This window comes from Lemur catta, chromosome 1 (genome assembly GCF_020740605.2).
Source record: "Lemur catta isolate mLemCat1 chromosome 1, mLemCat1.pri, whole genome shotgun sequence".
In the NCBI taxonomy this organism is placed as follows: Eukaryota; Metazoa; Chordata; class Mammalia; order Primates; family Lemuridae; genus Lemur; species Lemur catta.
In genome coordinates, this window is record NC_059128.1 from 22176557 (window position 1) to 22199178 (window position 22622).

The following is a 22622-nucleotide window of genomic DNA, read 5'->3' on the forward strand; positions in this document are numbered from 1 at the left end:
TCTTACTAGAAGAGAAAGATACCCATGCAAATTAATCTTAGTCTTATATGCTCATATATTTCCTAGTTCCTTTGCCTTTTCCTCTTATCTTAGGCTAACAACTTTGATATGAGAGTTGTCCTTTAGACGGATCTGCTTGCTCACTTTGCTTGGGTCCTTGGATTATTTTGATCTGGTGTCTGACCTGGGCAGTGGCCACCTCTGAATTCCAGTTGTCAGCATTCCACCTGTGTTTTCTGCATTTTATATACACAAGTGCCTCTTTCTAACACTCCCATTCCTGTTGTGGGGCCAGCAACGCCAAGGCACTCATCCCCTAGGAAGCTCCAGTACAGTCTGAGCACAGTTTGAACTCAGTGGGACACATAGCCTTAGGAATTATTAATCCCTTAGGCTTATCATATCTAGTACAAATGATAAATTCTAGGCTTTGGGTTAATGCTTCTAGGAAAATAATTAGAGACAGTTTGATAAATTGAGTGACCAAGTTGATGTTGTTATGGTAGACAGGGCAACTTTCTCTCCACCACTTTTCAGAAGAACCTAGAATGGATACTGAGTATCAAGAGTAGAAAGAGCCCATGGTTTTGTCAGAAATAGGGGCCAAGAAAATCCAAGAAACCTTGGGTCCTCTTGTCTTCACCACTGCTCCCCTTTATATAGAAGTGGCCACTGTCACCTGTTTGCCCTGCTATTCCCCTACAGACCCCCAGCATCACATCTGCCACACATTAAACATTTCCCACATTGCCCTCTGTTTCCTTGGGAGGAGTATACACCGCTTGATCAAAAGTAGGGGCTGTGCTGGATTTTTGTTGTTGATTTTTTTTTAATTCCAGCATCAAACGTAGCCCCTCAAACATACTAGGGCTTCAGTGAACATCTGTTGCACATAGGAAAAATGAAGAAAAGATCCTCAAGAGTCACCACTGAGGAATCAGTTTCAATAAAGAAAAACAATGTCATTGGGAAGCTCTATTTTCTATGCTAGCAGAGTGAAGTCCTATCATTTTCACACTCCACTGATTCATTCTGAACATGGTGTCAGGAACAATACAGGGGCAAAAAACAATTAGTGGGGGAACAAAACAATCAGTTGAACCGTCTGGGATTTGAGCGATGTATAGATCAAATGTCTTACATTTGCTGAGCTCCTTCTCATTTGGCCAGAATGGATGACTCGTAGCTGCACTGTACCAAGAATAATTGTCCCTCATATATCCCCAATCAGCTGCCTTTTAATGACTAGTCAGAAGTGACAATGTAAAGGGTGCAATGACTTTCACTGTACTTGGCAAATTTTGGACCAACTCCCATTGATTTGCCCTTGGAATAGGTGAGCTCAGAGATACCTTGCACAGCGGGCTAAAGTCTCTGCTGCCCGCCTCCAACAACCACAGGGCCCTTGAGTTAAGAGATCCAAGAGGAAGAAGTGAGATGTCCAAGGTGACATTTGGTTCTTAAACTACCTCTGTAGACAGCAAAAGATCCACAATACTTTGGCTTACGCCAAGCCTGTCTCATGCATCTCCGAGGTGGAGTGACCTTTTTATCTTCCCAAGCTAGCACCAGGGTAGGCTACCCTACAATGATATTTGGAAAAAGTTCAGGCACTTGACAGACTGACCAGCCTATGTGGCCTATTTCTGTTCCAGATGGCTACTTACTCCTCTTAGCTCAAGTTCTGGTGTTGCTGCTTTGAAAATTCAGGGAATCTGAATTCAAATTCCATAAGCTCTAAGAAAGCTCTCTTTCTCTCCTTTGTCCCAATGTCCTGTGTTCTGTTTTTTGGTCTGACTGTAAGAAAGGTTTACAGTTTTCTTGAAATACATCTTAACTACTAACACAGTTGATCTCATAAAAACCAGTCTTTGGAAATACCTTCTCACCAGTCATCCAGGCCCTATTCCAGGATCCCTCTCCATCACCAAAATTCTGATACTTAAACAATTCCTGACCACTGGTGATCTTCAGGAATAAGATCCTTCAGGTCTCTCCTCAAGACATTCTTCCCTTCTCTGAATCTTCACATCCTCCTACTCTGGTCCGCCAACAGAGCCCATGCTGCTGCCTTGTACCATTTTATTATACCTTCTTGTGTAGATCTCTTAACTCATCAGCTAAATAAATCAGAAGCTTCTTGAGGGAAGAAACTACATCTACTAGAGATGCAGTATCCTCAATGCCTTAGAGCTATGCTCTCCGCAAAAACTTGGTAACTATGTACATTATCCTTCCATGAGAAATAGAGGCTGACAACCCAGGGACAGCCAGCTTGATTCTGTGCTAGGCATATGAAAAATAGACCAAGATGCAATCTGGATATATCTTATGGACTGGAATCTCCTATGCTTACCTGTATCTCTTCCCTTTGCCCAAATCAGTGCAAATGTAAGATGCTAAAGCAGTGAATGGAAAGGGGCCCCTCTCAACATCCTGGCCTGTTCTCAAGGGTCAGCCCCCACCTCTTCAGCCACCTCTCATACCCTTTGTCCCCCACCTCCAATTCCATTCTGAACTTTTTCCATAAAGGAACAAAGCTTCCAGTCCATTCTGGACTTTGTTCCGCTCCTTAATTGTGTCTGCTTGCTCACATCTGTCCCTTGGTACATGTTGTCCTTCCTGTCTAAGTGACAGTCCTTCCCCCTACTTCTTTGCCAAGCCAACTCCTTACTCATATTTCAAGTCCTAACTCACATATTTCTTCTTTGCAAAAGCTTTTTAAGAACCCCCACAGAATGTTGGGTTCCCTTGCAAAGGCATCCCAAATTTCTCTGTACCTTCTGTTTAATGATGTCGATGATAATAATCATGACTATAATAATCACTAATATTTATTAACTGCTCACCACATTTCAGGAACTATTAACTCACTTAATCATAATCAATATCTTGTGAGGTAGGTGCCTGATTATCTCCATTTTACAAATGTGGAAATCAAGTCTCAAAGATATTGATTATCTTAATGAAGTTCACACCTCTCCATGAGGGCCAGATTTCTCACCCAGTCTGGCCCCAGAGTTCATGTTCTTAACCAATACATCACACTGCCTCTCCTAAACCTCAACACGTTTGCAATGAATTATTTAATAGCTAACTGTTCCGCTAGGCAGCAATCTCCATAAAGACGGATGGATCTTCCTTGTTCAATATTGTATTTCTAAAGCCCGACTCAGGAGTTAGCTTGCAGAAAGCATTAAAGAAGCATGACTTAAATGAAGAAATGAAACAGCCAGTTGGTCAGCCCTCACGGAATCCCAAAAGAGAATTACCTGCCCTCTCTAAATCAAAAATACTTAATCAAAAAAGTATCCCAATCATGCTAATATTTACACTAATATTTCTGCACCCCAATGCTAGCCAAACAAATCCAAGCACTCAGAACTAGAAAGGGTGATGATCAGTAAATCAGTAAACTCCAAAACTCTTCTTTGTAGGAAAGCAAGCTCAGGTAGGTACAAAAGCTGGGGCTGTCCAGGAACACAACCGGAACACCTCCACCCCACTCAGATCCTCGTTTGCCGTTCAGGCCAGCCGACTCACCCCTTTCGCAGGTTCTTCCCCAGTAGCCGGTGCCAGTGCAGTCGCAGATGAAGCGGTTCCAGCCGTCCTTGCACACGGCGTTGTTCTTGCAGGGGTAGCTGTCGCACTGCTTGGCGCTCATCCGTGAACAGGAGGACTTGACGCCCGCCGCGTTCTGCGTCTCCGCCAGCTGTCGGATGTTCTTGCTGCGCCCGTCGATGAACAGGTCGCGGATGCAGCCCACGTAGCCGTAGTTGAGCATGGCGGTCCACAGTTCGGTGGGGAGGATGAGGCCGGCGCGGTTCTCTGGCAGCCCGCCCAGGTACATGTCCCCCTCCAGGTCCAGGATCTCGCTCTCGCCGCTGGCGGTGAATGGCGTGCGCCTGCTGTTCACTGATATAGTACCTGGGGTGGGAGAACAGACACAGAGTGAGCTAACAGCGCGCTTGGCATCTCAGGTGAGGCCAATCAGTTGATTGACCAAATGAAAGGAGCCCAACAGGTGAGTGCTGAGACCAGTGCTTCCTGGCCAGGAGAGAAAAATGCAAACAAGAGAATGAAAGGCTGCAAGCACATAGAAAGGACGATGTAGGCCATTTGGTTCCAATCTCTGCCAGCTGAGACAGCCTGGCCCTTAGAAAGACCCAGGAAAATCCCAGTGACCTAACACCTATTGTATCTTTCCTCTCCCTCACAGTCCTGAGAGGCAGCATACCCTACAGGTTGACAGCAGCACAGTTCCCACCTGTATGTTAACCCCAGCTCTAACATGTACCACCTGTATAACCTTGAAGCAATGACATCACCTTCCTGATCCTCAATTTCCTCATCTGGAAAATGGGAAAATTGTCCCCACCTCACAGGTTGGTGTGATGATTAAATGAGTTAATATACGTAAAGTTCCTCTAATAATGCCTGGGACAGAGTAAGAGCTCCATGAGTATTTGCAGTCTTCTTCGCCAAAAGGAATTTTCTCTTCTGTTTCTCCTTCCATGCACTGGTACCCTCTAGACTGGGCATTAACTACCAGCTCTTCCAGCGAGTATTTTGAGCATTCCCTTTGATAAATTTTAATTGAAACAGGTTTATTTATTCATTTAATAAATATTCATTGAACATGTGTTCTGTCTCTGGTATAGTTCTAGGCACAGACATGAACTTGATAGGCAGATCTCTCCTCTCCTTGAGCCAATGTTCCAAATAATCACCCTGGTAAAGGAGAGAAATTAGCTAAGGCAGGTGATATGAAGAAGTAAAATGGGTGGTGTGGCAACAATTCACGGGTTCTACTTTAAAGTGTATAGTCAGTGAAGGCCTCTCTGTGTGGCTAATAGTTAAGCTGAAACCAGAATGTTAGGAAAGATCCAGCCCGAGAAGTCCAGGGGAAAGAGCATGGCAGGCAGAAAGAGTGGCACGTACAAAGGCCCTGAGGCAGGAATGAGTGTGGCTTAGAGTGGAGGGGGTAAGAGGGAGTGAGCAGGAGGTAAAGTCAAACAAAAAGATAGACCTAGGCAGGAGGTAGGATTAAAGATATCAAATGAGATTATAAATGATGTAACCCCAGAAACTGACCTGGGAACTTGGGAACAGGGATTCTAGTCCTAAATGGCTTTCTGACCCTAGGCCAGTCTTTGAACCACTTTACAGCTCAACTTCCTGAACTGTAAAATTAAGGACATGGACTAACTGATATCCAAACACCTGCCTGAAATTTTAAAAATATATATATTTATTATCCTTGAAGTGCTTTATTGGTATCAAGATAACTGGGTTGTGCCATCTGTCAGTGAGCCTTCACTTCTGTCTGACTCTCAATCCCCTCAGTGATGAAAGGTACGCACCCTGGAGGGCTGAGAAGACCAAATGAGGTCAACATGTGGCACAGACTCTGAATTACACAGTCAGCATGAGAGTTGACAAGGAGAAAGGCTATTGAGGGTCTTGGTGGTGAGAGTGGTTAAGCTAACAATCTGCTTCCCCTACTCCCTCCACACTGTTCTCCTAGAGAAATATGCTTTGCAGTTTTGTTTTTTAATCTTTCAAAAACCTACATAACAACAATAATGTCCTAGCCACCATATTAACTATTTTATGTGCATTTTTGGACTTGACCCTCAATACAATCTTATGAGATAGGAGTAATAATATTAGTTTCTATTTTACAAGTGAGGAAGTTGAGATCTCTGCCTCTTATCATCTTCTCTCTTGCACAGTCTCCTTTCTTTACCCCCCGTGTGTCCACAGGGCCAATCTGATCCCCAGCTAAAGGGAAGGAACATCTATTGCCAAATAAGGACAGTAATAAGACTGATTTAAATTTTGGAGCCTTAAATATATCCTAAGGAAAATCTGTTCTCTGAATTTGTGACCACAACTGTTTTGAATGCACTTATCAAGTTTTAAGACTCAATTTCCCCAACTGGTGAGTGATCATAAAAGTTTTATTTTAGATCACCTCTCAGTCATATTTTTCTTCACAGTAATCAGGGAAGGAGGTGCCACACTTAGATATACTTGTTTCTATAACTATCCATTTTAGTATGGGTTTATAACTAAATATACCAGAAAACATCCTCATGAAAGTTGAACAGATCATATTAAAATTTTAAGTCATAATGTTTTCACAAGACAATTATTTGTTTACTCAATAAATTTTTATAGGCTTTGATCAAATTCCATCAGTCCTTCAAAGAATCACCCAATGCTATCGCTTCTGAAATCCAAACATATTTGTTGAAGATGGGTTCTAACAACAACAACAACAACAACAAAATAGCGACTCTACTTGTAAAAGCAATCAGTATTGGGAATAAACAGAAATAAACATATGGCAATTTTGTGTGTTCTAGCCTGCGTGTTACACAGATAAGTAACTTTTAAGCTGTGTCAAGGTTTTGTTTGTCAAACACAAAACCTTCAACCATGACCCAGCTCCGGAGACCCCAACACATGGTCTTAAAAACCAGCAGCAGTGTTTTCTTTGTAATTCTGGAATAGCTTTCCGACTCTGCCCTTGCTGACATTTTATTGATAAACAGAGAGTGAGAGAAAGAGAGAAAGAGAGAGAGAGAGATTCAGCTTCCAGAGAAATTAATTTTGTGTGTGTGTTCTTCTGTTAAAAAAGCACAAACTGTTCATTCTTGCTCAATAAGCACATTTAATTTGAAGCCTCTTGGTTCTGATCAGATTTCAAACAATCAATAAAGATTCCTACTGGGCAATAAAACACCCAGGGCTGCAATCTGCCACCCGTCTGCCCTCTGCACAGCGCCCATCCAGCTCTTCCTAAAGGCAATACTGCTCATCTGTACCATCCCTCCAGTTCCGGAATTATGCAAAACAGCCATCCCACCAAAGCTCAGCTATTCCTGGCTTCAGCCTTTTGGGGAACCTATTGCTTTCTCTTACTGGCCAAATGCACCTAGAAAGAAAATGCCCGAATGAAGACTTCTATATGTTCACCAGGAAAGTGAATCCCTACAAATACAGCACGTGTAGCCAAGATCCTTCTTGAGTATATACCACCTAAATGGGGAATCAGGAAATGAGTTTGAAATTCAAATGTTCTAATGGCTGCTCTTGGGGAAATGCCCTTTCTGATAGCACAGAACGTGACCTTCATTGCCACATTGTCCATAGAAAGCTAGGCAGACTGTTCAAGCATTCAAAAACCCCAGACTCTCTCTGTGTGCCCCCTCCCCCTTTTGTTACAATTCCAGAGTGGCTATGTACTGCCTAGGGCTAGCTTGTTTGATCTGCAGCTGCAGAAACAAACAAAGCCATTTAAACCAAATGTAAAAGGTTATGAAAAGGAAGGGAGAGTTAGTGAGGTCTGAGCAAAGAGTGAAATATAGGCTTTTACACCAAAGGAAGGCTTTAAATTGAACATGACTTTAGGAAAAATCAATTTGCCTTTTCCTTTCTTGTCATAATTTCCCCATGCAACATTACTCTTGCCAATTATTCTTGCATAAACTCTTGCAGGATAAAGCTTATCCTACAGAGTAATCACCTAATGCAGCATCTGTGATGTCACAATTGGTTTCCATGGTGATGAGAAAAAGGAGAAAAAAGCAGCGGAGGAGGGCATCACACCAGTGACATGACAGTTGCTTTGGTAGCAGCGGAAATGCTACTTGTAAAACTGTCCTTAGCTCCCGGGATGTAGAGTTATCACTGCGACCATGGTGCAGTGAGTGATGGGAGAGATGAGTGGGGAATGTGAGCCATCTATGAGATGGGTGTCTTGTTCAGAAACATAATTTTACAACAACCATTAAAGAGAACAGCAAAAGAATCAACAAACATGCAAGTACAAGAATTAACATAAAAAATATAAAGCCAGGAAACAAACTGAGAAACTGCAGCTTTCCCCTAGTCTGTTACGCACCCTGCCTCTTCCTACCTGATCTGCCGTCTCGCTGAATGTCCACGTGGTACCATTCCCCATCATTGGCTTTCTTCTGAGTGGCCTTCACTTTGATGGTGCCAGAGCCCATGTCAAGCAGCAAGTACAGGTTGCCATCCAGGAGCTCCACGGCAAAGAAGTCTACTTTTGTGTTCTTCTGGCTCCGCACATCCTTCCTCTCTTGGGGTTTTCCATGAGTGAAGAGGATCAGGCCATTGGGCTCAGTGGTGCGGAAGTCGAAGGAGATGGAGCCCATACGTTTAGTGTTCCACTTGGGCAAGCTGATGTAAGCCTCCGGGGTCTCGAAGTTGATGGGGTCCAGCGTAGCCACATTCTCACACTTGAACACAACTTCGCCATAGATTTTCATCTTGGTATCCCCAATCCGGGCCAGGCGAGACAGCTCCAGACGGATGTCATTATTCTTATAAACAACCTGTCAAAAGCCAAACAAAAGTGCCATATGAATCAATCTTGCAAATCGTATCCATCCATCACTCACTGGGCACCTGGAAAAGTGATCCGAGAAGAGGCTTCAGGACATAATAGTCTGAAACAACATGAGAAACATGACACACAAGACTCAGAAAAGCATCTGTGAAATGTCTCTTATGCACAAAAGCTCTGAATAAGCCTCCATATTTCCATGATATTTCTTTTGTCTCTCTTCTTCTGGCCAATTTCCTGTGTTGTTGGAAATTTATACAATCTGAGCTTGCAAATAAAAATCAAGAGAGATTGAGCTGCACAGATGTAAATACTTCATACAAAGATATTTACTGAAGCATCCTTAGTAAAAGACCAGAAAAAAACTAAATGACCATCAATAACAGAAGATATATCTTTATAATGGAATATTATACAGCCCTTACAATGAGGTATTGCTTTTGGTTTTGACATACAAGATCTCCAAGTCATGTCATTAAGAGAAATTAGCAAGGAACAGGACAGAGTGTGCATTATCCTATCATTGTGTAAAAGTGTGGGGGGGGAAGGTGAGGGTATTATGTATATATGCTCATATAAGCATACAACTTCTTTGGAACTATAAAATTGTCATTGGGGAGTAGATGTGTGAGATTACTATTCAGGAGTGGGAGGGAGACTTACTTTTCATGGTAACCTCTTGCATTATTTGACTTTGTTTTTAACTAGGTAAATCTATTACTTTAAAAAAATGATTAAGTATTAAGAGTTGGTAGGGACAGAGCTCTGTGTTTTTTGCACATTGCATATGCCCTCTGTATAGTGTTAAAATGAGACATTCTGAAACGCTAATTCACATATTCAGTTGGGTACATTTATTTAGTTGACAGTCTGCTTTTACAGAGAACACTGTGCCAGATACTAATTTGCCTTGTAAGGGGGTCCAGCAGGGCTTCCTGCCTCTGTGCCCTACCCAAGGTGCCAGTTCACTTCTGTACAGCCATGGCCATTGTCCTGCACAATGGGAGGGTAGGTGGAGAAGGTGAGGATACCAGTTAAAAACAAAAAACAAAAAACCTACTATGGCTTTCTAAACCAGGTGTAATCCATGTAAAAGCAGGAATTAATCTTGTTCCCCAAAATTAGAACTTCAAAAAAGTTTTACTCTTATTAGAACTGAATTTTGATGTAGTGCTCTGAGAAGGTGGCTAGTGCTTGGATCTCTGGGTGATGTCACATCCATACAACAATAATTTTTAAAAAATGAAAGGGAAAGGAACTAAGATTTGGGTTTTCACCATACCAACCACTTTGCTATTTTCTTTACATTATCTTATTCAAATTTTAAGTCAGAAACGATTTAGGTTTGAATTCCACATCCACTACTTATAAGCTATGTGATCTTGGCAAAGTAACCTCTCCGGGGGTCTGTTTCCTTCTCTGGAAATGGGAATACAGCAGTAAACTATTTGGTAAGGATAAATTGATCTAACACACATAAAACACTTAGAAATGGCACATAATATGGGCACAAAAGTCTCAGCTATTGGGGGGAGTGGCTGTGGTTATTGTTAATCTCATTTCATCCTTTCCACAGCCCTTACAAGGTTGTATTATAATCTCCATTTTCAATAAAACAAGGCTTAAGTGCCAAAATAAGTCTCATCTCTTCATCCCTATGAGAGAAAGTTAAATTGGATGGGTCATTCTAGTATGTATCATTTAATCCCCAACATCCAACTGCAGAACTATTTTCCTTACCTCCCCATCACTAGGAGAGAATCAAACAGTCATCTGCCTTCTAACAGGTATTACAAGAGTAATATGTAACTATGACAAAATATTGAAAATGCCTCAGCTATTATGTAACCTTGACCATGGACTTAACTATATTCAAGAACATTGAAAATAATGATACTAGCATTCACTGGGCACTTACTACCAGGCACTATAGTAAGGATTTAACACCGACCATCCCTTTACCTGAAAATACCCATTTGAGATACCTATAACCATTCCCTCAGTTTACAGATGGGGAAACTGACACAGAGAACAGTCGAGGAACACAGTGGATGTAAGTGGCAGACGAGGACTTGAACCTGGGTAGCTGGGCTACAGCATCCATGTGCTTTACCACTGTAGAAACTCAGAACTAGGCCCCACTTGCAGCATCCATGAAGATCAGCTGTAACATTCTATGGAAAATCATGCACGCTCAACTTCCCAATTCAAAGGTTGAATTTCTTCTTTTAGCTCTTCTGGACTGGCCGTGTGCAAAAGGAAATACAGCAGGATCCTCAGACAATCACTCAAGTGAGTGAACCAGAAAAGAAACGATAAAAGTTTAATGACTGACAGCTTCTCCTTTATAATCCCCACTATTATGCCTCAGCATGTGAGATCTCTGTGTCATAACCAAACTTTGGCTTTTCCTGCATTTGGGTTAAATGGCTATGACTAGAGTTCCTTGTAAAGGTTAATTATTAATGTATAACAATAGCTCATCCCAAAGGGACAGACAGATGCTTGGCTCCATTGAACAGTAAATAGAAAGAGAGCTCAGATATCCCTACAGGAGTCTAAGGACAGAAGGAAAAAGAGAAAAATAAAAAGCCTTTTAAAGGGATACAGTGGCTGCAAAGAGGAACTCTTCCGTGACAAAGGCATATAGCTGAGACAGGGATAGAAAGTGACTAACCAGAATAAAGAATAAAGAATAAAGTGACTAACCCTGGAGAAATGGGCAGGGGAATGAAGGGCCAGAAACTGGCCTGACAGAGATAACCAGACTTCTCTGGAAGGCTCCTTGAAGGTGAGCTCTCCATCTACCCCGTGGCCCTGAAATTACCTGTCCATTTATATAGACTTTCTACCGTGATGAAAAAAGAACCAATACCATTGTCACTGGCAGTTGGGTAGCGCTTCTGAGTCCCATTTTATTTATTTCCAAAGGTAGGAGCCTTAATACCTGTTCTACAAACTGTCCCCCTCGCTCCCCCAAAGACTGCTGTCAAGATCAAATAGGATGCTATATATAGCCGGACAGAAAATTCTAAACTGGTACACAAACCTAGGAAGAAATAATAGTATATCTTCTTCTCCAGCAGTGTTGGGGTTCTGTTAGAAACTGACAGGGCGCTGAACTAAGGTTCTGTGGAGGTTCTCCTACCCAGAAGAGACAGGAGGGCAAGGGTCTTACAACCCCTTGGTACTCAACTGAAATGCTCCACTGCTGGCATCTTCGCCTTCCGCACCCACCCACTCACTCCGTGTAGACCATAGCCGTGGCCGTGCAGAAGTGCCCTGGGTAAGTATGGCAGGGCATGCACCTACCCACACCCTGCAAATTAATATCCAGTACAGCGTTCTCTGTAAAGTCAGACTCTCAACTCAATGCATGTCCCCGACTGACTGACTGAACTAGGAGGAGATGTGGCATCAAGTGACAGAAAGCAGCCTTGTCTGACAAGTCGCCTCAACAAGGAGCAATTAAAGACAAAGTAGAAATGACTCCCCATGGGGGAAGATGTCACATCCTGAGAGGTGGAGGAGCAGAGTCACAAAGAGTGACAAGCTGGTCTTCCTCCTCCACCCATGGACTTGTAAAGACTGCTGTTTGAACTTGTGACTCCTGCTTAGGAGCCAGACAGTACAACAGCTGAAGACAGAGTCTCAGAGTTAACAGAAAGTCTCTCAGAACAAATATGCTTGTATTTCTCCATGATCCCTGATACAGAGAGACGCCAAAACAATACCAGGAGTAAGGCAATCTATGAGAACAGGAACAATATAATCAAAATAGTTACCACCTATTGAGAGCCTGCCATGTGCCAGGCACTTTAAAAACATTACTGTCTGTCATCCAAGATAAGCAAGTGAAACAGGTGGTGTTAGTTCTGTTTCACAGACATGAGGCTCAGAGGAGGAGACAGGTACTTGCCCAAGATCACGTAGCACATTAAGGGCATAACCAGGACTTGATCCTTTATCTCTCTGACTAAACTGGGGAAAGATTATGCTTCAAAGACTACTGTTTCTGGGTTCTCCTATAGCCCATGCCTACATATAAAGCAGAAATTCCTTACTCATGCACAAAAACCACATTCAACTCCATCTTCATGTGCAAAGCCCTTGACACCTGGCACAATCCCTTTCAAATGGGTTCTCACACTTCCCCATGCAGAAGCTGCCCCAGAGGCCTTAGTATGAACCCAAATATTAGTGCTTCTGCATCTTTGCTCTCTGGGTTTCCCAGGACACAGTGCCTTCCTCTCTTCTCCAACCTCTTCAAATGGTGCCCCTTCACCAGGGTCTACATCCTAACCTGTTCCAGGCCCTCCCTGGCTACTCTGGTACTTGCTGAGTCCCACCATTTGATAAATCAGAATCCTTATGTTACCTGCACCTGATGAAGCTGTCTGTCTTATTGCCCAAACCACTTGCCTTGATTGGAAAAAGAGACTGTTCTAATCCTATAGGATGCACTTTTTACATTAAACTCTTATAAGGTAACTAAGTTACAAGGCAGCACCATGAGAATGAATGTAAGGGTTAGGGACAGTCCCCACTGACAGAGGTATTTTCTCCTCTCCCTCTTCCATCTTATCCCAGACTACTCTGCTCTCAACTTCCTGACAACATGTTTCCATGTGTTCTGTTGTAAATGTCACACCCTATGCATTCCAGCAAGGGAACAGAAGGGACAGGGGATATGAGTATGTGCCCTGCAGTGCCCAGATGGCCTCTTGGCACTATTTCTCGTATCAAGAAATAGGAGGTTTACCACCTGGTCTTTCTTTTCTCTTGTGTTTAAAGCATCTTCAATCTCCTGTGGGTCTACATATAGGACAAGTTCAACACAACCACCAGGTCAGCTTATGAGACCATATCATTTATGGATCTATTATCTGATGACTGAGTGCCATGGCTCTGCTCCAGGTCAGTGGAGGATGTTTAAAGGTAAGGACATTGGTGGACATTTCTGAAGTGTCTAAGCAGGACAAAACAGAACAGTGGAGAAGCCAGCATTAGGGTGCCTTGAGTAGCACAGTGTTGACCAGAAATCCTAATAAAGATTTTCAACTTTATACCTATGTGTGGAGGAGTTTACTTACAACAAGCACAAAACAAAGATATATTTATCCCCCACATAAATTTAATGCTTTGACAATAGTAATGAAATGAAGTTTTTCTCTTCAGTTTCTACAATGGTGCAGCTTCCAGATAAAACTTGTGGGCTAATCTTATTACGGTGTAACATTCCTACTCAGGGTGAAAAGTGACTAGGATGCATTGTGAAAGAATCTTGATCCTAGGGTCTCCCAGAACCACATCTCCTACTCTCTCTACCCCGCCTTCCCCTCTGTCCCTCAGGCCACCAATGACTCTGGTCTGCTGTGATTTCCCCTCCTTTAAACTGTCCACTCCACTCATTTGTCACTTAAATCACTCAACTTTGAATCTTTGAGTGAGCAAAGGACTTGTCTTTTCATTAGGCCTCAAACACCTTATGAGCAAAAGTTATGCATGATAGCTTTCAAAATCTGAACTAGTTCCTAGCCATATAGATGCTTAATAAATGATCACATTTTCATTAAATTGGATGTTGGACTCAAATAGTAGTATAGACCAGTGGTTAAAATTATAGAATTTATGGGCTCAGCTCCAACCTTACCAACTATGTGACACTGAAAAAAAATATTATTTTGTCTCAGCCTGGGTTCTTCTACGTAGAATATAGATAACAAGTCTTACTTCACAGGATTATAAGAAATAAATGAGATGATAGTACCACACATAAAAGTACTTTATATAGATCCTGGCCCTTAATAAGCACTCCATAAATGGTAGTTATTACTATTACTTTTGTTATTTTCTGTGAAAAGCCAGAACTAAATCAACAGACAGTATAGCTCCACATAGAGTCATTAGAAAGGAAAGATTCTCCCTGAGGATAACTTCTAAGCCAAATGTCAGCTCCATAGCCAGGGCTACAATTAATGTCAGACTCAGGATTTAACAAACTCTAAAATTAAATATATATTTATATTATATATATATACACATATATATATACATAAAATACTTAATTGCCTAATGTGGCATTTATGAGTTATACACACATATACATACATGTATACAAGTGTGTGTATATATGCCTAATGGTGGCCATTCCATCTCTCTCGCTCTCCTCCTCCCTCTCTCTCTCTCTCTCTCTCTCTCTCTCTCTCTCACACACACACACACACACACACACACACACACCCCATACACTTGTGCAGATTTAGGATTCATTATCATTAACATCATTTTCTATCACAGGATACCACTGACCAAACTCCAACGGTGAATGAAGTCCAAGCACAAATGTGGCAGCAGATGGTCCTCTCAGCTTCCAAAGTCAGAAGAACCTAATAATTGGCATGACCAGAGTCACATCTGCAGCCATGGTCTTGCTTACAGGGGTCAGTAAACTAACGCTGCCTGCTGAGATTCAGCTCACATCCAACCTGGGGCTCCAAGTCCCAACTGCTACATACAATGGATACCACCATTTTCATGCTTTATATTTTGTTAACAGCAGTCAGGATCTGCCAAAGATGAAAACCAAGCCCCAGAAATAAAAAATTGGAACCAAGTTTCAGACATGAAAGGCAGGAGCCAGAAAACACCAAAGTTCTAGAGCTCAAAATAAAGGTCAAAAAGACTTCAGATAAAGTTGAAACAAAACCAGTACTGGAATGTTAAAAAAGTTACATTTTTAAAATTCTATGTGGTCTAACACTCTATGAGTTAAACAAAACATATCTGCAAGCTGGATTTCACCAGGGGCCACCATCTGATCTATGGCCCCATTTGTAAGAGTGTGGCTGGGAAAAGATAAAAGGGACATAAGGTAAGCTGCAGTGACAGGAAAGATCCAGGCAAACTGATGCTGAACTAGCAAAATCCCCAGTCCCTGCCTCATTCTGAAGAGAGCCATTCAGTCATCTAGGCATACAGGCACGCCAGCCACAGAGAGAGAGGGACAGCCATGGGCCAGCCCGTTACTCTGCCCTCGTGACTCAAAGGCTCAAGAGCCTTGCTGATAGTGCAAATCATTACCACTGGTGTTAGAGTTAAGCTTAGGCTTAAACATTTATTTGCCTGATAGATTCTTTGTGAAAGGGAAATGGTCATACAGGTTTATGCCAAGATACAGATGGAAACAGCAATATGTTAAGGAGGATATCCAACCCTTGGTATGATCAGAGTGAAGGTCTTAGTTTTATTCTTCTTGAGAAGGGGAACTTTCTTAGGACTTTTATTCAGCTACAAAGGCTGATCAGGAACAGACTGCCATGTATCCATACAACTCATAGAAAAAAATTCCACCCAGTCAAGTTTCTGGGGTATTCAGGATTCTATAAAGGCTCAGTATATCACAGGAGTAAGACTTGCTGATTCAGGCTCCATCATCTTTACAGAGTCTACCAAGTGTCTACTAAAATAATAAACAAGAACTCAGCATAGACAAACCCATGCAGAGAAATAAGACATGAACTTGCAAGTATGAGCTGTAGTTCTCCAAAATAGACCTTGTCAATGGGCGGTAAAGAAAAAAAATAGTTTTCCGTAGCCAGCTGATCTTTTCTATTACGACTGGAGAGCAAACCCTCCCACCTCTGAGAGCTGTTGGCAAACGTGCCTTTGTCTTCCTTTCCTGGCAGATGACATTCATCCTTAATTGATGTCATTCTATTCTATTCCCTTTACCATTCAATCCAGATGAAGCCTCAGAATTCTTTTCAAGGTAAGGTAGATAATGCTCCAGGAAGTAACCTACTAGTCACCAAGAGCTGGAACTTGAAGTGAACCATTCACCACCTTTGTTGTCCTCTAACACAAAAGCCAATTTAATACAAATTAACTAGCTATACTAGAACATTAGAAACAAAAAATCTATGTAAATGTATTAATTCAGTGGTCCCCAACCTTTTTGGCACCAGGGACCAGTTTCATGAAAGGCAATTTTTCCGCATGGGGGTGGAGCTGGGGGTGGGGGTTGGGGGTGGCGGAGGGAGTGGGATAGGAGGGGGTAGTGCAGCTCAGGCATGATACAAGCAATGGGAAGCAGAGCGGCTGTAAATACAGATGAAGCTTCGCTCGCTGCTCCCCTCCTGCTCTGTTTTTCCAGGTTCCTAAGTTTCATAAGTTTCATGGGAGACAATTTTTCCACAGATGGTGAGGGGGTGGCTGGGCGAGGCAGAGCTCAGGCGTGATGCACGGCCAGGTTCCTAACAGGCCACAGAGTGGTACCAGGTCGTGGCCCAGGAGTTGGGGACTACAATGTTAATTAACTACTATATCTTTAGCTCCAGATCATGGAGTATACAAGGGAGCATGAGATATAATCCCTGCGACCAAAGTGCTTAGAGAAAGTTGAAGGATGCTTACGGGGGGATATTTTTTATATCAGAATCAGAGTGAGATACATTTGTCATGCCAATTAATACACAAGGACTTATGACCAGAAACTTGACTCAGATTGTATTTTGTGCCCTCTGCTTTCCAGGGATGGCACTGTTTTGATCCTCTAGACTGTGAACTTCATAAACACAGAGGCTGTGCGTTTCTGATGTGGTAGCCAAAGCATGCCCAATATTTAACAAAATGCATGGCGTATAGTAGAGGCTCGATAAAAACTCTCATTTCCTGTATTTTCTTATGCACTAAACAGACCTACCCAGAGAACACCTGCACTTTCTTCTGTCTTAGAGTATTTTGTGAGGGCACCAACCTGACTAGAGTGAACGTTACATCTCACCAAGCAGAGGAACTAAGATCAAATGAGTAGGTGGTACTTGATTATGAAAAGCTCTAAAAATACATACTTTATGCAATTGGGGAAAGAAAGTAACCATTAGAGTAGAAAGGAAGCCTTAAGCAATTTGATTAGAAAGGTGACAAAATTTAAAATGTACCTTCCTGAATCACTATGAATCTACAGTTATTTTTATTCCGAGGACAAGAAATGGCTCTAATTATCTCACTGTTTTCTCTGAGGATAACATGTCATTCCCTGCTTAAAATCCTTCAATGGTTCTTCTTCAACTTTAGAAATAAATGCAAACTTTTAGGCATTATATAAAGGACTCTTCCTGATCTAGAACCTACTGCGTCATCACCGGCCTTGCCAAACTTCCGCAGTCCCTCCAATGAACCATCCCAGAGACAAGCCTTACCTGGATTCTCTATCTGGGTAACTACTACTCACCGTCTGAAGCACGGTTCAGGTATCACCTCCTCCAATACTCCTACCCACTCCCACCCACAGCTGATTTCCTCCTCTCAGCTCCCATGGCTTCCTGTTCTAGCTGCTGTCACTGTATTTATCACATTGTGCTGTAAGTGTCTGTTTCCTTCAGTAGACTGGGAGCTTCTCAAATGGAGGAAACTGTACCTTTTCTCTCTGTGTCTCCCAGTGCCTGACACAAAGCATGTTTTTATAAGAGGAGGTAGAAGAATGGAAAGAAGAAGGGCAAGGAAGATCACAAGGGCAACTTCCTGATGCCTCTATGTGGGTGAAGACTCTAATTCAGAAAGAAGCCTCTATATTCATTCTTCCTGACAACAAGTGATGAGATAGGAAGAGAGAAAGCTGAAGTATTACAGACAGTTAAAAGGCATTTGATGGACCCATTGAATATTTAGTTGAGTTTTTCCCCAGTGAGCATGCTTAGGAAATGTGCTTATTGTTTTAAGGATATCTATATGGAAAGTTCTGCACCCTAGAGTGGCAGCTGTCATTAGTTTATCTTCCTGGGAAGAATACTAACAGAAGTACAAAACCCAATCGCAAATCCTAGTAAGATCCTCTAAGAGACTGGCTGGCAAAGTTCAGCACCAGCACTGCCTCCCACTCTGGGGTATGCTAAGGGATTACTGTATACCTCTTACATGACAATGTAGCTTGGACTTGCCATAGAAAACACATGGTTGTTTTGAAACAGTACCTCAGAGCCATGATCCTCTATGCTTATATTTCAAAAGCAAGCATGAATCCCTAAAAACAAAGCTTTTGGCCATACCTAGCAACCTCTGGCTGCCACCACCTACTCCGAAAGAAGAAAGATGACAAAAGGCATGCCAAACAGCTTCTGGAAAAAGAGCTTATATGAAAGCCCCAAAGACAGAAGAGCAGGAGAAAATATCATAATATCATACTATAAAAAGATTCAGTGAAACAGAACCTTTAGGAATTCCAGCATAGTCAGTTGGAAACAATAGTAGCATACGAGGCAAAGAAGTGTTCTATGCTGCCCAGATGACAGAAGTAGTTGGTTCAGAATCATGGATGGTGACAGGGTATATACCAAGAGGTGCTGACCAATGGTACGTTCCAAAACTCTAGAGCTAATAAAATAAGTTCGCACAAGGGCATCCTCTTATGATGTGAAACCCACTCATTTATACAAATACATGTGGACCAGAACTAGACGGCTTCCTGATGGCTAAGCAACCTCCAAAGGAGCTCTGCCTGTCAGAAGCAATTACAAACTATTTCTTGCCTGGCCTGCTAAGCAGCTCTGCTTCGAGCCTAATGAAGGCTCTAATCAGATGGCTTTTCAAAGTGGTCCAAAGAGCCCCTCTGCAATCAGCAAAAGAGGTGGGGAAAGTGACAGGAAGAATATGCCAGGCTGGCAGGTAGCTGATAACAGAATCATTTCCAACCTGGTGCAGAAGACAGCAAATGAGAGTGGGGTCTGAACTGACAATTATAGATAGAAATGCTAGGGCTCAAATTCATTTTTTTTTCTGAAAATGTCTCTTTACTCTTTGTTAACTTCAAAATAAAGGGTCATGCAACAAAGAGGCCCCCCTCCTTTCTTGGAACTCTATTTCAAGGTGATGGTACTTAACCCTGGTACTTACACCTATGACTTTATATTACCTCTAGTAAATCTGCAGAGACGTAGATAACCACTAGATGTCCCTTATGCCATGCGAAACCAACCTGAAATGAATTTCACTACCAGTTACACAAATCACACTTAAAGATAGCCTTTCTAAGCCTTGGATTCTAGGTGCCAACTATAATTCCTATGATGACTCACTTCTCTGTCTTATTTATATTGTGCCAACTTCTATAGTATTTCAATAGCCTTTTATCATAAGATCTAAAATTATAGGCAGTGAACAGAAAACTATTATGAATTAAAATTCTTTTGTATTTATATAAAAGAAGAGGTAGAAACAACAGAGAAATAGGCAGAGAGGAACATTGGAAGAAAACGGATATAGGATGTCTAAAGAGGCCCTAAATTCATTGTCACTTTTAGGAATCAAATAAGTTTTAATATAAGTAGAGAAACATACAAGCTCAGATTAAAGTCAGATTGGCCATATACTAGGATATTGAATTCTTAAGAGTCAGTGAAACTAGGTGTGGTAAATAATTTTAATTTCACATGTCAAGCGGGATCCATTCAGAATGGCTGCTTGGGACACAAAGTAGAAAAGATTGTTGTGCTATAATCAATGATCGGTATTTGCTATGGGAATGGGAACTGGGAACAGTGGTTCCCGTGATATACATTTGCAGGACTTGGGTTAACCCCCCTAGCTCTAAGGATCCAAGACTTGGGATGGTTGAGGGTGGTGGTGGTGAGGATAGTAGCAGTAGAAACAGCAACAGCCGACAATATGGCGGGTTTCCCATGTATCAGCCATTGTTCCTAGTGCTTCACATATGATAATTACTTAATCCTGATGTGAAAAATATTCAAACCAAAGCATGACACTACTTTTGAGAATAAAAGAGGGCACTATTAATAATTCACCTGGACAGCAGAATGTAACTCAGAACTTTCCAAGGTGACCTGGGGTGGATGGCCACCCTTCTCGATCCTCCCAGCAACCTGCGTCATGAGAGGCAGCACTAAACACGGTTAACAGCACATATGCTGAAGCTAAACTATCCGCGTCCAAATCCTTGCTCTGCTGCTTGTTACTGTGTAACCTGGACAGGTTACTTAAACTCCCTGTACCTCAGTTTCCTCACCTTTGAACTGGGATAACAATAGCATGCTTACCTCATAGAGTTGTTGTGAGGACAAGAAGATAATGCATACGAAATGTGCTTAAGGTATCTCCTGGCACATTGTAAGTATTGGTTACTATAACTATTATCCTCATTTTATAGATGAGGAAATTGAGAATCAGAGATTTTATTAATAATATCTGCCCAAGCTCACACAGCTATTAAGTAGTGGAGCCAGAATGGAAAGGAAGGTAAGTCTGGCTTCAGAGCTTGTGTGCTCAACAACTGTTGCTATCCTGCCTCTCTACAACAGGAGAGAAACATTAGGATCCTTCCATTGATCAAACTTTCCCAGATAGTTGGATCATGAAAGAAGTCACTAGAAAAGTGGGTCTCTCCTGCTCGTGGCTCAGGCTGGCAGATCCAGTAGGCATGACTGAAGCATGTTCAGGAACACCTGTCAAAGCCTTGAGGAAGTTCTCTCCCAGGTCCACGTCCTCCTTAGGCCATATGAGAGAAGTGGAGAAGAGGTGGAGGAGACAAGAAGTGACCACATCCCAATTTCAATTACTGAAGTTCTTCTCTAATTCAAAAATTGGTGTAGTCGCTGCTCTGACCTTGCAGGGAGTGGCCCACTCGGGAGTTCACGCTGCACCTTAAGACCATCTCAGTTCCCCTCCAGGTGACCACCTAGATCCTTGGTGACTCTCCTGATGGAGCAGATGGCAAGAGCTGCTGCTGGACAGAAGAGTGAGTGCCAGGCCAGCTGAGCACACCTGATCCCGCAGAACTGTACCACAGCCCACCCAGGACAGCCAGATGGCGGGAACCGGCTGCCCAGAACTCACACCAGCTCCTCCAGTCACTTATCAGCTCCTCAATGAGTATTAATTAATGGTTTATTTTCATGATGAGAGGTGGGAATGTCACCATACACATCTGTTCAGGGGCATTAGACTGACCTAAATTAGACCCTTCCTGACAGCAGCACCAGGCTTCTTTTAAATGGGCCATCAGTTTGGAAGCCATTTATTCATGAGGTATAGACATACAAACCATAGTAAGCTATGTTCTTAGACGATCAAGCACTCTGAGCCTGAGAAAGATATCTGTCTCTGTAGTACACTGAATAATGTCATAGATATCAGATCCTAATTGCTGGAACCTGTAAATGTTACCTAATTTAAAAAAAGTTCTTTGCAGATTTTGCAGATATGATTAAGTTAAGGATCTTGAGATCATATTATCTGTATTCTCTCTAAGTGTGCCCTAAATGTCATCACTTGTATCCTGATAAGAGGAAGGCAAAGGGAGATTGCGCACACACACACACACACACACACACACACACACACACACACACACACGAGGTGATGTGAAGCTGAAGGCAGAGATTGAAGGCTACAAGCCAAGGAATGTTGGCAGCTACCAGATAATGGAAGAGGCAAGCCCAGTGAAACTGATTTTGAACATCTAACCCCCAGAACTGTGAAAGGATAAATTATTACTGTTTTAATACACCAAATTTGTGTTAATTTGTTACAGCAGCCACAGGAAATTAATACACTCTCCCTCTGCTCATTCTCCAGCCCCTGCTAGAGTTTGATTTGCAATAAACCCCCAGGACCAGGCCTGACTCCTTTGAGGCTTGCCATACCTGGACTGCTCAGGTTGGAGGAGAAAGAACCAAGTAAAAATGGAAAATTCTCTGGGCCTACCAATACTAGTAATCCACTGCAAGGATGCATCCAGTCTCTGAAGTTTAAATTACCAGCTAACTTAGCCACCAGGGTTTTGATCCCTCAGCTTTATTAAGTATATGCCTGTAGAGTGTAGAGAAGCCACCTGACTCTCATTGCCCACCAGAACTTGAGTTCAACTCAAAGCAATAATTAAACACAAGAAATAAACAGAGAATAAATTGTGTATAATTTGTCATGCCAGAGGCTGAATAATTTTTATGACACAATCTCTTACCTGAAGAACTTAGAATGTCTTCTGGGGAAGACAGACATGTATGTCATTGTTCATTCACTGACCATTTATAGTGCAACTACTAATACTATAGGTAAAGGACCCTGCTAGGAATGAGGGGCATATAAGGAGGAAAGAGACATTGGCTCCTCCTTCAAAGAACTTAGTCTATGAAGGGAAACATATATATACATACTTATTCAGTTATTCACACACTCATTATATATTAATATTTATTCAACATCATGCTCTGTGGAAACACAAAGATAA

The 22622-nt window shown here is 42.2% G+C and overlaps 1 protein-coding gene across 5 annotated transcripts in view; it reads right to left on the reverse strand.

Moving 5' to 3' along the window:
* NRXN3 (neurexin 3) overlaps positions 1 to 22622 on the reverse strand; it is a 1488306-nt gene that overhangs the window by 1043158 nt on the left and 422526 nt on the right. For all 5 annotated transcript variants that reach the window (XM_045562522.1, XM_045562514.1, XM_045562538.1 and 2 more), the window contains 2 exons: positions 7928 to 8366; positions 3544 to 3927 (listed from right to left, as the gene is read on the reverse strand). In XM_045562522.1, the coding sequence (XP_045418478.1) occupies positions 3544 to 3927; positions 7928 to 8366 (823 nt within the window). The remainder of the gene's footprint in view (positions 1 to 3543; positions 3928 to 7927; positions 8367 to 22622) is intronic.